Genomic DNA, 16934 nt, shown 5'->3' on the forward strand with positions numbered 1-16934 from the left:
TAATCGTTTTATGGCAGTAATGTCTAAACAAAGGTCTACAAATAGGCTGTATTTTTATCTTGACTTGTGAACTATCACTGCCAGCTACTCAAATTTCAAGCCTGTTGAGACATATGTTATCCCTGGAAACTATTCATAAAAATGAAGCATTTTACTATCCCACCAATTCAGCGTGCTCTGGTCAGTTGCCCCTGCTAGATCCAAATTAGCCATGTAATAGTTCCTACAATAGTGAGTAGTATTTTAAATGGCTTTCGAAGTAAAACCAGAAAGGACACATTTATTTCTATTTGCGCAAAAACATAATATGTTTTGGATTTTCTCTTTTTAACTTTTTTAATAGTAAGAAAAAAATGAAATTGTGGGAAAAGAAATAGATGCGGAATTAAGATCTGTATTTGAAATCTGGCTTCCCGGATATGTGATCTCTTCGGGTCACTTATTTAACTCAGTATCCTTTACTGTGAAATGGGGAGCCACTGGTGAATTAAATGAACGAATAATGAAACAAACAATATAACATGCTGTCTTTAGGACTTCTGGACTTTCAAAAATGCGTCTCTGTGAATGTTTTGCTTAAAGGAAATGAAAACACTAGAGAACAAGAGCAAGATAAGAATGATTACAACGTCTGCATTTATAGCCCACTTGTCACATTTCAGTATTTATAGATTTGTTAGTGACAGCCTTCCCAGTATAGCGATGTTAATTACGAAGTAGCTGTCAGTTCACTGACACAGGCTCATGCACCTGACTGAGACTGAAATTATTCACTATTTCTATATCTGATAATTTAAGGATTCAAATGTATAATTGCAGATCAGTCTGAATTTATGATGTTGCTCTCCTTATTATTATTATCATTTTAAAATACACTGGTGGCTTTTTCTTTGACAAATTTTATTTCCTATATATGATTTGGAATAATCAAAGTTGAACAAAAACCTCAGAAGGAGGTGATGGGTCTAAATCTGAACTTAAAGTAAATGTATACTTAAATTTTCCAGAGTCTGAGTTCCTGTTGCTATTTAAATGCCATGATCAAAGCAATAGATAGAATAAATATGGAAAGAAAAAACAGAAGAGGGAGGAAGAGGGAGAGGGAGAAGGAGAGGGAGGAGAGAGAGAGAGGGAGGGAGAGGAAGAGGGAGACAGAGAGAGAGAGAGAGAGAGAGAGAGAGATTGAAGAGAAGCTTGGGGAAATGTTCAGTGGAAAATCTGTAGAAATGATGTAAGAGAAAGCAAAGGCAGGGATTGGAGTAAGGGGTGTATAACTGAGACTATAAAAACTCAGAGAGAAAACTCACCATCAGGGCTGTTTGGGAGAAACTGCACAGACAGAACTCTCAAGTTAGAGCCTTCTGATTTTCACAAGGTAAGTTAAATATAAAAGCTGATGGTTTGAGTTTTCTTTTTGCTTTTAATTACTTCTTATATTTTCTTTTCAAACATTGGCATTATTTTGTTAAAGTTATAAATTTCAGGGATAATATTTTCCACTTTAATGTGAGTAGAAAATTTATGAAGATATATTTGTAATGCAAACTTAGGTTGGGGTTCATTGTTTTCTCAAACATCTTATGTTTATTATCTTGTTTTTTTCTCAATTTTTATTTCAAGACAAAAAGAAAAGAAACTTAAAAATTATAATTTCATATTTATATTGATAATCTTAATCTTGGTTTTATTAAACATGTTTACTGATAGACATTTAACATAAGTGGTGTTTTAAAAACATAAGTTGTAGTGTTTTTCTCTTCTATTAAAATTAAAGTTTAAGCAACAGACCTAAATCAACTAAATTCTAGATTACCCTTTAGTCTTCTTATAAAACTCAAATACACAAGAATGATATTAGAATCAAATTGGATTTGCTTTGAACTATGTTCATTCTTCAGTATTTTAAGCTACTTTTCTATTAAAAAGTATTAGCGTTCATCTAAAATATGCAATTGGGTTCTGTTTAAGAACAAATTTACATTTTTGGTCTCAAGTTTTTAACTGTGGAAATATTAATGTGCACTAATTCAATTATTGTAATGCGAAATATTTTTCCTTTCATGGGTATGAATACATTCTATAGATTAAAAATGACTATTTTACCTGTGCACTATTGTAACAACCTATAAAAACCAAATGATTGATTTCTGTGAAGAATAATCATAATTTGAGTACTTGTCTAAAGTATACAATCAAAATGATCATATTTAATGGTTCACCTCAAAACATCAGACACATTTTATGGCTTCTTTTTCCTCTGATACTCTTCTCCAGCACTCTCTAGAAACTTTCATAAAGAGACCCTTCTATAGATATGATTTCAGTTTTTCTCTGAGAAATGAATTTCACTGTGTCTTCATCAAAGAAGTTATTTAAGGTTGATATTTGCTTCCTCCCCCTTATTCTGAGACTTTAACTTTTACCTATATAATGAATCATGGGTGGAAAACAGATAGTGGACCATGTTTGTGGAACTTAAGCTGTAGTTTCAACATCTTTTTCAAATATTTTCCATGGTTTAAGTGTATGATTTATGTTATTTTATGTATTACATTGTCTCAGAAAAAGAAAACTCAAATCCTAAAATATTGTTCTAATTTTGTCATAATATAGCAGCATAACTTTAAACAAGCCCTAAGCATAGAGAACACTTAGATATTCTATTTTTATTAAAAGAGTGTAAGTAATTATTAGTTCCAGGAACACTGACAGTAGACTGGGTAAAGTTCCCATGTCAGTCAGCTTTTTCTATTTTATACAATTACAACTTGGGACCACTTGAATCTTGGCACTAATATTTAGATATCTTCTAATTTTCTTGCCAATATTGCATTTACTCTTACCTTTTGCCAGTAGACAACTTTTAATTACATTCAACAGTGCAATTGACAGAACAAATGCTATAGTCAGGAAAACAAATTTCTAATTTTGATCTTGACATCAACAGTTTAGTGATCTTGGAAATTTATTCCATTCTTTCTGTGTCTCCTTGTTCCACTCAACAAAACTGGAGACATGAGGATTCACTATGGTAGGCACATCCTATACAAGCTGAATAACACCCAAGTGCCTGAGGATCTGATTAGACAGTTTTAGATGATCTTCTCTCTTATCTCCAAATAATTCTCCTGGTATCTCACTGGAGCAATGTTAGCATCACTGGGCAATAACTGCCTGGAAGTTTTGCATGGCTTGAGTTGGCAGTTGCCCAACTTAACCTTTTCTCCATTTATGGGTGTTCCTTAAGATCAAGTCTCAGAACTAAGCACCTGCTTTCTTGAGGAACAAAACGTCTACCAAGCCTCCTCTTGATCTGTTTTATATCTCACCTTTGTTTCTTCCTTGAACAAGAATCTTTGAACCTGTCTCTTAATTCATTGAGATTCTTACACTCGACAAATTCCAATGAGTGTCCTCTCCCTTTGTAAAATTTTGTTTCTGTGACACAGGAGTCTCTAAACACATGGAAAGTACACTTTTAAACTAGCATTCAGTTTCCTTTGACAACTTGGTTGATGAATCTTCTAAATTATAACTGTGGTTTTCCGTGGACCTTCCCCTGGACCTCTATATGAGCTTTCCGGTGTTCCTACAGCACTGGTTGGATTTCCCAGCAACTTCAGATTCTTCCAGTCAAAAGCTCTAAGATTGGGAAGAGTTCATTCTTCCGCTTCCCCCCACCATCCATCCTTTTCCAGCTGTTGTCCTTTTTTCATGAGTTCTAGTTCTTGGAATAAGGCCCTTGATTCCCAAAAAGCACATGACATCATACTAAATTGACAATATTGAAAGAACCATGTGAAAACCATAAATTTAATAAATAACTTGTGGCCTTTCAAAGTATGATGTTGATGTAAATATAAAACAAAATATATACTATAAAGTTATATTAAAATCCAATGAAGGGTTGATTTTTGTTCTATAATTAGATCTTGAAGAAGAGTTATATTTTAATACAGCATTCAAAGGCTGGAGTGATAGCACAGCAGGTAGGGCATTTGCCTTGAATGCAGTCAACCCAGGTTCGATTCCTCCATCCCTCTCAGAGCTAAAGTGAGTATCCCACCCACATGGCAGAGCCTGGCAAGCTACCTGTGGCATATTCAATATGCCGAAAACAGTAACAAGTCTCACTCCATGTTCCTGGAGCAAGCATATGCCATTGGGCTACACTAGTATGCAAAAGGGACAAATGGAGACGTTACTGATGCCCGCTCAAGCAAATCCATGAACAACGAGATGACCATGCTACAGTGCTACAGCATTCAAATTCATAGTGATATATTTTGAATACAACTTAGACTTGTTCCCTTTTTTCCCACTCTTATTATGTCTTTACAGTTCTACACTACTATTTTTGTAGAAACATTATGGCTGAAAATAATTAAAGCACTGTAGTACTGTCCTCCCATTGTTCATTGATTTGCTCCAGCGGGCATCAGTAATGTCTCCAGTGTGAGAGTTGTTGTTACTGTTTTTGGCATATAATGCATAATATTCTATAACATCAGACATTAATTAGAGTGGTTCTTACTTAGAAGTCTCCAGTAAGATTGCCTTTCCCTATGGAATATCTTTTTTTCTATTTTATTTTAACATTTTATTTTATATCATTCTGCCATAATTCCAGATTCTTGAAATGAAATGAAAAAAATCCAGATTCTTGAAATTAAATGAAAGAAATTCCAGATTCTTGAAATGAAAGAACAAGACATGTGTAATAAATAATTTTAAAAAATATTTAGAAAGCAGTATCATGATAACTATTATTTGCTAACTAATATATGTCAGCCACCTTACCAGTTTTCTTGTGAAATCTTATAGTAAACCTACAAAGTGAATATTGGTTTTTTTCCAGATGAAACTGTTAAAACAGAGAGCCTAAGTAGTGTGCATGGTCGAGTATCATACCAACATCTATGTAATTTAAGGGCAAATGACCTCTCTAATAATTCATGGCATGCAATAATTATGCATATGTATACACACTGACCAATTTTACTCTTTGACACCCTTTTATGTCTGATAAAAATGGCTTATGTATACAATGATCAAGCAGTATATATATTCACAAGTAGTTATAACAGTTTTTCCTTATTTGTGTTTTTAAATGTTCAGAATTAAAGAACAAATTCCAGTAGTAAAATTGTCTACTATCATGAAAAAATTTTTTTGATTATTTGCAGTCAAAGTTTTCTATCAACACATGTATAGTGGTTTGGGAATGAAAGCAAAATTAATGTTTAGTAAAGAGAAAATTTTAACTCTACTGAAATAAATGTCAAGGATCATTGGTACCTTTTCCTTATATTAGTCCAATTATTAATGTTTTAAAACATTACTGAACATATCAGAAATGTAGTATGAGAGTTCATAATATAGTTCTGTGAGTATCTAAACTTGGGAAAACAACTTTTCTTCTTTAGGTCCTGTTTTCTAGATCAATGTAACAAGGATATTAGTATGTGCTTGTCACTTCTGCTTACCACATTCATGAAGGTGTTTCATTCATTCACAAAGATATAATATTAGCTCTATATTAGGCATTTTGCTAGTGGCAAACATGGCATAGTCTCCGCACTCAGAAGATTTCACTAACAAAAATTATTATTTAAACTACTGTATAAGGATTTTAGAATAATGGGCTCATCACTCAAAGTTCCATTGTAGGCTTCTGCTTCTTAAATTTCTTTCAAGAAAGAGATCAGAAGTACCAGTGAGAAGTGTAAATGAAATTTTAAAAAGTTTTTTAACAATAAAACTGAGATCTGGGGCAATAATAGTTCTTGAACAGACTGGAAATGGTGCTAAATAGCATAAAATCAGTTAACATATACATTACTAAATTCTACCTGATTTTTTACTTTTCAGGGAAAATTCTTTTTAAATGCAGGCATTTATCACATTAAGAATATCCCAAACAAATATTTTATTTTATAAGCAACTTGTTTTGAGATGAAAGATGTTTCATATTTCTACAAATAGGTTATACTTGAAGAAGCATGAAACTAAGTCAGAAATGTCAGTTGTCTGGCTCCTCTAGCTGGCTTTGTGACTTTGGAAATTTTACTATTGCCAGTTAAAGAGCTATAAGAAAGGAAAATAACACATTCCTGATTCTCAGTGTCAGTTGGACTCTTTCTTTTTAAATCACACTCAAACCATAAAGCAAAATGCCTATCACAATTTTCTGAAAATAGAAAGATTTATAGAGATAATATTTAATAAACATCTCTACATGATGGTTATGTCTCACATACATTTTTTGTGAGGATGACGTTAAAATAATTTAAAATAATAACTAATTCCACAAATATATGTGGAATTGCAGTGTCAATTTGAAAGTCAATTTGTTCTGTCTCTGATTTCTGGATCATTATCTCCATCACCTGGTTGCTTTATTTATCAAAGAGATAGACTTCTAGAAAGGCAGAGGGAAAAAACAGCCTTCTTTAACACCCTGTTTAGCGTTGTCACTTAAAAAAAATCTTTATGGTGTCAAATGATAAAGCAGCTCCTCTACTGTTTGCAATGAGCTTTGCAGATTTTTTTCAGTGAATGGCCCAAATTCCTTACATGGTTGTTGAATGTGAACTTTATGTTTCTGGATAAAACCTGGCTTCAATGATCTACCTTCATCTAAGTAATAATCCCTTTTATTCCTTGTAATTAATTTTCCACATTATTTTATAATTTACAAAATGTTTCAGGCACAATTTTGAGTTTCCATTGAAACATGTTTTTACATAGAAACACATATATCGTAATAATGTAGGAGTCTGAAAGCAAATTGTTACCAACTTGCAATAATTATAAATTAATTAAATTATTTTCAAGTAGCTACAAAAATTTAATTAAACTTTTGGAGATTCATCAGATGGGCCTTATTAGACAATTAAGCACATTTTTGTTCAAACTCTGTAAGTAGCAGTAAGAGGACACTAAATCCTATCCTTCAGATCTTATTCCCAGTATTTTTTCAGATTTCCTTGGAAATATTTATGCTGATGCTGTTAAATAGTTAATTTAGCTAAAGGAGTTTTTAAAAATTCTTTTATTTACCTTCATAAGACATTTGAAATAATATATACACATTAAGGTAAAGGTAAAGGTAAAGGCCCTCCCGTTGATCGTCGATTTGCTCGAGCGGGCCCAGTAACGTCTCCATTGGAGACTTTGTTGTTACTGTGTCTGGCATATCGAATACTCTCGGTAGCTTGCCGGGCTCTCCGAGAGGGGCGGAGGAATCGAACTCAGGTCGGCCTTGTTGGCCGCTTGTAAGGCGAACGCCCTACCCGCTGTGCTATCGCTCCAGCCCATATACACATTATGTAAAATTAATCTTTGCATATATAATGTTAATATTGATAGTAATTTAATATGTACAAAAATTTGTATTTCCCCAGCATCAATGGTGTGTCCCAGGTATCTCTGGCACCACTGGACCCAAGAAATATTGAATCCTTGGGCCCTTGCATTCAACCACCTGCCTGGTTGGCAGAGAATCATCTATGGAGTCTCCAGATTTCCTGAGTATCGCCCCCCCCCAAAACTTGTTCCCCCATTTTTATGTTAAAATTGCAAATTTTTACAGTTTTTTTGTTGATGTTGTTGGTTGGCCACCCTCAGCAATGTTTAGGGCTTATTCCTGGCTCTGTGCTCTGCGATCAATCCTGTGTAAAGTTTCCAAATCCAGAGCATGAAGCTAAGTTTTCTGTTTGGTGTTCAGAGAAAGAATGAAAGAAATTTATTTTGTTCTGAAAATATGGGAGCATTGAGCAGAAATAAATATGGTAAAAAAAAAGAGAAACTTCATACTTTTAAAAAAGCAAATATTTGTGAATTTGGAAGACTGTACGATTGTAGGCTGTTTGTCTTGCATGCTGCCAACCCAGGTTCAATCCCCAAGCATTTTTGGGGTGATCCTTGAGCTCAGAACCAGCAATAAACCCTGGGTACCATTAGGTAGCACTGTCCTCCCATTGTTCATCAATTTGCTCAAGCAGGCCCCAATAACATATCCATCGTGAGACTTGTTGCTACTGTTTTTGGCATATCTGCCAAAAATGTGCCATGGGGAGCTTGTCAGGATCTGCTGTGCAAGCAGGATACTCTCAGTAGCTTGCCAGGCTCTGAGAGGGATGGAGGAATCGAACCTGGGTCAGCCACATGCAAGGCAAATGCACCACCCATTGTGCTATTGCTCCAGCCCAAGACAATATAATTATAATGTACTATTTAGAAAATAATGACAATAATGAAAAGTCTGTACATGTTCAATGCAGACACAATCATTATAAACCTAGCCTTATCATACAGATTTTTCCACTGAGAGTTGAATCCATGGATGTGGAAATCATAGAGATAGATGATCAAGTATACAAACTCTCAAATCAATCTGGAACCAGACTTCTCTGTATGCTGACACTGACCTGTTCTCCTCCACAAAGCTTTCTTTTTCTGCATTATACATAATTATAGCATTTCACCCATAAAAATTTACCTAGCAAAAAAGTTATTACAATAATAATGGCAATAATATTGGAGAACGAGAATAAACTCCAACTCTAGTTTTTTGTTTGTTTGGGTTTTTTTTTTGGCTTTTGTCTTTTTGGGTCACATCCAGTGATGCTCAGGGGTTACTCCTGGCTCTGCACTCAGGAATTACTCCTGCTGCTACTCAGAGGATCATATGGGGTACCATTTTGTATTGCCCCAAAACAAACTGTAAATAAATTTTTAAAAGTTTATTTGAAAGTAAAACCATTCAGATACACTTGCAATCACTGAGATTAAAGTCAGTCCTGCAGTTTAGAGCCTGAAAGCATGCCATAATTTAATTGGCTGCACTTTGTTTCTTAAAATTCATTTTAAAAATGGAATCTCTTATCATAAAAAACATCTTAAAATTAAAACTCAGAAGATTTATCTTTTTAGTTAAAATATTTAAGTCTCAAGTAAAGCACATTTAGTTTACAAACTAGATGTGATTAGTTTTCTACATGGACTCCTCTAAGTGACCCAAGAAACACTTTTGTAGCTACACATATAGCTATTAACACTATCTACATTTCTACCTGAATTGCATTTCCACCCAAACAGACAGGTTCACCAACACCCTTATAATGAATTACCATAAAGATTAGGGATCAGATTAGACAAACTCCTAATTATTTGATCTAATTTCTGAATCAGGTCTCTCTTATATTAAGTCATTTGGGCTTTTGTATTAAATGTTATCCCTTTAGGACGTCTTTTAACATAAAAACATTCTGTTAGTCATTCTATTATCTCCTATTCCTGAAAGTTTTCTCTATTATCAAAAATGCATATGTAAATAAGTTGTGGAGTAGTATAAATAAAGATAATTTAGTTCATTGCTTACCTGGTTTTCCAGAAAGAAAACTGTGAACAGCATTATTGGTTGGCACCTCGAATGATTTCAAACATATCACTTACAACATGCTCTATTAAATTTCATTAGCATATCTGTGCACTGTAGAAGTGGGAATAAAGTGCAAAATATAAAAATCAAACTAGTTTACAAATTGTGTATTTTAAATAAATCCTTTAATGAAAATTCTATCTTTTAGGCTTTTGTTGAGAAGTAGGGAAGGATAGACTGTGTTTTGAGTATTTCCTATCAAGAAATCAGGACAAATAAATAGTTTCCAAAGCTATCAAGATGGAGCTCAACTAGTGATTTTGTGAATTTGTAATGGTTAGTCCTACTAGTGTCAGTTAAGAGAAAGATTAATAGAATCCCCTAAGTAGTTTATCCTCTATCCCAGCAGATAGTCTAAATATTAACCCAGTTTCTTTACTACTAAATAAATGTTTATATATGTCACTATGTACTCTTAGTGTTCTATAAATTTGGTTTTGTTTTTATTTATTTGTTTGGAAGGGGTGTGTGTGTGTGTGTGTGTGTGTTTTGTCAAGAATCTAACCCACAGTCTCACACATATAAGGTAAGACCACCATATCCCTGGACGTGCATTCAGTATTCTAAATATATTATATCACAAACAAATGAAAAATTTCATACAGACCTTCTTCTACCACTTCAGTTAGAATTTGGAAGATGTACTCTTTCAAGGTATAGTGAAGACTTACATGTGAAATGTCTTAGAAACAAAGATTAAGAGATCACATTATACGTGATGTAGTATGTTACAAGTAAAAATATAAACAGACACACATACATACATATCAGGGGGATAAAAATGAGTTAAAAGGGTACTGGAGAGATAGTACAGTGGACAGGGAGTTTGCAACATATGAGGTTTGATCCCTGATACCTCATATGGTACCCCAAGCACTTTCAGGAATGATCCCTCGTGCAAAGCCAGGAGTAAGCCTGGGATATTGTTGAATTTGGCTCAAAATCAAAAGGAATGAAGAGTAGCCCAAATGTTTTTATGAGGCAAATTTTATGACCTCTGTCTCTTGAAGTTTTTCGCTCTCCAGAGAAGTGTTACTCAAACATCATCCAGTAAAAATTATCAATGCACTGTAGCACTGCACTGTCCTCCCATTACTCATCGAATTGCTTGAGCGGGCACCAGTAACATCTCATAACAAATTGTGAGAACTTGTTGTTACTGTGTTTGGCATATCAAATACGTCATGGGTAGCTTGCCAGGCTTTGCCGTGGGGGTGATATTCTCTCTCTCGGTAGTTTGCTGGGCTCACCCAGAGGGGCGGAGAAATCGAACCCGGATCGGCCATGTGCAAGGCAAACACTCAACCCGCTGTGCTATCGCTCCAGCCCTAAAAATTATTAATAAACAAAAAAATGACAAATCTTCTTTTGGTCTTTTCATACGAGGATCAGCCTTAGTGTTCCTTCTGTGATCTAGAATATACATGGGGCAGAGCAGATTTAAATCACAGGCTATATTTATCCACTATCAACAAAATAGGGAAATGGAGCTGAACCCAGTCTTTTCCTTCCCTCCCTATAGTTTCCTCTGTTTCTAATTTTGTAGCAATCAAGTTTCAACTAGTTAATCAAATGTCTTTTGTGTAGCAGGTGCCAGAGTGTTTGTTTTCATTAGTGTACCAAATGCCAGATTTAGGAACTTGGCCTTTTAGTTAACTGACTACAAGCATGGCTTTCAACCATTAAACATGTGTATTTAAACTCAGCATTTATTTTTACATCTCCTTAATCCAAATATTCAGGATGTGGTTATCTGTAAGATGATACATTATGACTTTTTCCTATATACACCCAAGCACAAAAATACATGTCTCAGACATAATCATCAATATTTTAAACGCCCATCATCCTGTTTCGTTTATGAGACTGCAGAGATGAAGAGAAACCTGGTTAGTAAAATGTGCATAAAAATAACTAAGGGAAATCCAGATGGAAAGATCTATAAATTGGACAATTTCACATTTTGTAAACTGTTTTGAATGTGATAAAAATAAGAAAGAAAAACACCACAATTGTAGTTTACCTTTGATTGAATGATAGGGCTATTTTTATAAAAAGATATGCTAGAAATATGATGACTCAAAAATACATTTTCTTAATATATCCTCTATCATGTTGAAAATCAGAAGCAACAGCAAAATTAGAAGAAAATAAACGTGTATCAGTGGCTGTATTTCTAAAGAAAAGACAATGTGTACAGAGGCAGGGTGGGATGGAGGGGATGAGGGGTGGGAGGGATAGTGGGATCCGTAGTGGTGGGAAATGGGCACTGGTAGAGGGATGGGTATTTGATCATTGTATAATTGAAACCTAGGCACAAAATTTGTAAGTCTACAACTGTACCTTATGGTGTCTCACTAATAAAAATTTTTAAAAAAAGACAATGTGTACCAGAGAGGTAGTACAGGGGTTAAGACATTTGCACTGCATGCAATTGACCTCAATTCAATCCCCAGCAATGGATGCAGACCCTGGGACAGAAGGAATCCTAGAATCAAAGGGTTCGACCTATGCTCAACCTGTGCTCTTTCAGAAATGATCCCTAAGCACAGAGCCAGAAGTAATCACTTAACACTGTCAGATGCTGCAAAGAAGGGAAGGGAAGGGGAAAAGAGGAAGGAAGTGAAAGGGAAGGGAGGGGAAGGGGAGGGGAGGGGACAAGAGAGGAAGGAAAGGGGAAGGGAGGGGAGGGAAAGGAAGGGCAATATTAATCTATGAATTTTGCTGGTAACTGTTCAATTCTTAGTATTTTTCCATTGTATCATATTACTATATTATAAATATAAAAATGACACATTTTATTGATAAATGTAATTTTATATGTTTGCTTTAAATTTTAAAATAAAAATTGAGTCTATTTGATTTTCTCTATAATCTTATTTTCCTTTTTCCTTCTCCATAGGCAATCTTAGTCATGAATTAAGTTCCATTTGTTCATAGTCATTTAAATGCATAATTTTCAAAGTACATGGAATTGCTTTGTGTATTTTTGATTTAGATAATTGGTGCTGTGCCATATGTATTGTTCTGCAAGTTCTCCTTATCTAACCCATAACATTTCTTTGAAATCTATACATATAAATATGCACCACATATATTTAAATAATTTACTTTTATATTCATAGTAGAAATATATTTCAACTGATAAACAATGAAATTATGAATGATTTAAAATTATTCAGATGCTGTCTCCTTATTTTAAAAAAAGTAAGATGTTTTTATTTTAACCTTTCAGAATATGGGTCCACTTCCAACTCTACTCAGTATCATATGTTTTCTGTCTATGACATCATTCTAACACGATGTTAATTGCAAGTTTTTTTTCCAAATGTACATATTCAAGGTGGTGTATTTATCTTTATTTTCATTAAATAGGTTGCATGCACAGTTGTCAGTTTAATATCGGTTCTATGAAATGTCATTCATAACTACAGCTCATTTTTACTCTTGTCTTCATTATTTTAAATTTTATTATTACAGTAACTTAACTATTCTAAAGCAATTATTTTGTGAAAGTCAAAGATATTCCATTTTTTAATATTTTAGTATGTTCTACATTAAACAGAAACTTTTTATTTGAAAATGTTAAAAGTCTGTCAGACCCTTAACCCTGAGAGACAGGACAAAGGTATGGAGTGCATGCACAGGGTCTTGAGTTTGATCCCTAGCACAGCGTGCACCATCTTGCCTTCCTAGCACTGCTGGACAAAACGGCCCTGGTGGTCCTGGCAGCTCCTAGTGCTACATGGCTGGATCCAAGTGCTTAACTGTAAAACCTGTATCTAAGAGACTTCCAAGCATTCAGGAAGCTTATCTTAAAAAGAAAACATAAAATGAATCCGTATATAATAACACAAGGTCATAGAACTACTTGCTTTAAATCTGTGATTAATTTTGAAATTTTAGATGTTTTTAGATAAGGTCTATTTTCTCTGGTTCACCAAAGAACCCTCAAGTTCTCTCCTAACCTGAGCAACTTCATACATTTTCCTTTAGGTTCATGATATTATATCCCCAGGTTAGAAAATAAATAAACTTACACAAACTAGATTTCTCAGATCTGTGTTACTTGGAATTATATTATGATTACAGCCACAGAACCTTTATCTACAACTCCAACCTATAAACACACAAATTCATGGAAATGATTCACCAACAGAATTCATTTGGGGACGTGGGTAACTTCTATTACATATTATAGAAGTTGAGCAGAGATGCACTCCGGAAGCTGGATGATTTAGTCATTTTCCTCTAATTAGCTTTGTAGAAGCTTTTATTGTTTTCAGTGTTTGTATGCTCAAACTAATTGTGCCAAATGTTAACCCTACATGTATTCCCCTTAGATGATGGACTGGAGATTGGCCAATGCACATTTCATCCTGGCTGTGACACTGATAGTGTGGAGCTCAGGAAAAGTCCTCTCCATGGATATAACGACAGAGGTAATGAGAACTAGCTTAAGGGAATGACTGTTTTTTTCGGGGGGGTGCTTTTTTGGGGGGAATCCACAGTGCCCGAGACTTCTTTCTTGCTCTGCTCTCGGTTCCAATCATTTCTGGAGGGGGTTGGGGAGCCATATAGAGTGCGAGAGAACCTGGGTCCAACATGTACATGAAAGTGCCCTTAAACCTCTGGACTATTTATTTGACCCCTGACCAATGAGCATAAGTCATTTCTACAAGTGTCAGTATTAAGAGCAGATGATAAATAGGGAGAAATGGTGACAACACAAAATCAAATAAATAGCACCTTACCCACTATACTGTCTCTCCCATCCCTGTGGTCCTCATTTTAAAAAATAAATAAATAATTATGTACACCAAGCAGTACAGAGGACTTTACATAAACCATTATTTATGGGAATTTCAAAAGAATGGGGCAAAAGATTTTCCAGGAAGCACAGATGTAAATCAACTTGACAGTTTTAGGAAAAAGAAGAGTCCACCACTTTGAGGTTATGTATCAGACTAAAAGTATTTCACTCAATAATAAAAAAAAAAAGTTTTGGAGAATGCCATTATTTTGTTCTACTAGAATAAAATAAGGACATAAATAGGATGAAGTAAAAGCATTGAGGAAAAAAGAAAGGACATGAAGAAAGAGACTAGCTAAGATAAGAACATGGGGGGCATGTGATTCAAGGGAGAGAGGGAAGAAATTCTAAGAACTAACATTTGTCACTTGGGAGAATATTCTCAGGCTCTTGCAAAAGTAGTATCTCCTGAAGGACCAACAAAAATTTACTAAGAGCATTTTTCTTTCCTAATGGGACGGAGGGTTGGGTGCCAAGGGGGTGTTTGGATACTCAGCCCACAAGACCTGAGGTTCAAAGGGAAGGCAGAGAGGATGCTGTGCTGGGGATTACCCAGGGCCATCTGGTGGCACTCGGGTTAACACTCCGCGATGTTTGGAATATCATGTAGAGATGGAGCTTGGAGCTGGCTCAGTCACCTTTAAGGCACACACTTTAGAACTGGTGTCCATGTACTATCTCTCTGGCCCCACCATTTGAAAAATGTTACAATGGTACCCAAGAAAGGAGCAAGCCATGTAGATACCCACCTTTTATGACTTGAATGAACTGCAAATTGGAAACATAGATGACAAACAAGTAACAAAAAAAGAACTTTTTTATTTTTGCTTTTTGGGTCACACCCAGCAATTCTCAGGGGTTATTCCTGGCTCTGCAGTCAGAAATTACTTCTGGTGGTGCTTGGGGGACCATATGGGATGCTGGGGATCTAACACAGGCCAGCCGTGTGCAAGGCAAACACCCTACCCGCTATGCTATAATTCTGGCCCCAAAGAAAAACCTTTTAAATCAAAGAATAAAATCATTGGGATAGTTTTTACTGTAGAAACTCATTAATATTTGCTAATAAATTACATGAGTGAAGAAAAAAATGCCCTGAGAGCAAACACTATATTTTAGTTGTCATTGATTCTTTATGTCTCATGTAGAACCTGATGCACAATGGAAACCTACTGTTGTGATTCAGTAAACAACAAGTGCACATAAAAGTAAAATGGCATGATGTTTAATCTTTTTTATTGTCAGAATCTAATGATTTTGTCAGGTTGGCCGCATGGAAGGCAAATGCCCTACCCGCTGTGCTATCACTCCAGCCCAATTTTGTATTAGAAATGTATTAATTACTATGAGAAAAAAATACTGGGCTAGGCATCACATAGAGTAAATAAAATATTAGACAGGTATCCTCTCAAGGTACAATCTAAAAGCAGCAGTAATAATAAATAAACTATCATATCTTTAATAACTATAATAATTTAAATATACTGATCATGATAATAGAAACCAAATACTGATAATAGAAATATAATGATCATTTATAATAATCAGCAAATTATAAATATATTGGTAGCCTATTGATGGAAGGAATATGTGATGAATGCAATGATGAAAGAATTATGATAAAGAAAAAGGAAAGGAGCAGTTTTTGCTAGGATAGGATCTGAAAGAATCTTTAATTTTTATGTTTTATTTTAGTGCCAGATCTGGAGTGTGGACATCCTCTGTGTGTATGCTTGTGTACATATACGCATGTGCATATTTCGTTTTATTTTAACTTATTTTTGATGTATTTCACCTGTGTCTCTTTGGCCCCTAAAGCTCATTCTCTCTTGGAGCACAAAAGATCAAGTTTCATGACAAACAACTCAAATTAAGGTAGCAAAAGTCAAATGCAGACAATTGTAAAAACTTGAGGTTTCCAAGTTTGTTATTTTTTGATGAATGAAATGGACTTTCCTTCCCAAAAGGCCTTTAATTCTGGAGTCACAGATGTTCAGTCACCACCCACAGTCAGTGAAGAGAAATCAGCCACTGATCTGGCAGCAAAACTCTTGCTTCTTGATGAACTTGTGTCTCTGGAAAATGACGTGATTGAAACAAAGAAGAAAAGGAGCTTTTCTGGTTTTGGTTCACCCCTGGACAGACTTTCTGCTGGATCTATAGAACATAAAGGTAAACAGAGGTAAGTGAATGTGTGGGGAAAAAATACTTTGTTTTCTAACTCTTTTACTTTGGGGTCAAAAAAAAAAAAGAGAAGTCCACATATAAAAATAATGAAAACATTGTAGTAGCTGAACTGATTTTGCAGTATGTCAACGAGCCCATGAATTTATTTTTTTTTTATAATTTATTTATTTATTGAATCACTGTGGGAAAAGTTACAGAGCTTTCGGGTTTAGGTCTCAGTCATGTAGATACCGAACACATTTCCCTTTACCAATACTCATTTTTAACCCCGAACCCCAATAGACCCCCACCTCCCACCCCTCCCAATTCTTGTGAGGCAGATGAGTTCTAGTTAATACTCTATCTACTTTGACTAGATAGATTATTTCGATAGAAGATGCACAATTATTGTTTAGAGTTTACCACCCACCCCCCACAATCAGACATGCTGAAACAGCGTTGTGAAATGATTTGCTTTCTACAACTTGGTTTAAGAATAGAATGATGTCG

The 16934-nt window shown here is 34.8% G+C and overlaps 1 protein-coding gene across 1 annotated transcript in view; it reads left to right on the forward strand.

Annotated features, from left to right (window-relative positions):
• The first annotated feature begins 1176 nt into the window (after positions 1 to 1176).
• Positions 1177 to 16934, forward strand: part of OSTN (osteocrin) — a 47101-nt gene continuing 31343 nt past the window's right edge. Inside the window, exons 1-3 of the mRNA XM_056121823.1 lie at positions 1177 to 1375; positions 13789 to 13887; positions 16226 to 16440. Of these exons, the coding sequence (XP_055977798.1) occupies positions 13789 to 13887; positions 16226 to 16440 (314 nt within the window). The 5' untranslated portion in view covers positions 1177 to 1375. The remainder of the gene's footprint in view (positions 1376 to 13788; positions 13888 to 16225; positions 16441 to 16934) is intronic.

Source organism: Sorex fumeus, unplaced genomic scaffold, assembly GCF_029834395.1.
Source record: "Sorex fumeus unplaced genomic scaffold, SorFum_2.1 ptg000044l, whole genome shotgun sequence".
NCBI lineage: Eukaryota > Metazoa > Chordata > Mammalia > Eulipotyphla > Soricidae > Sorex > Sorex fumeus.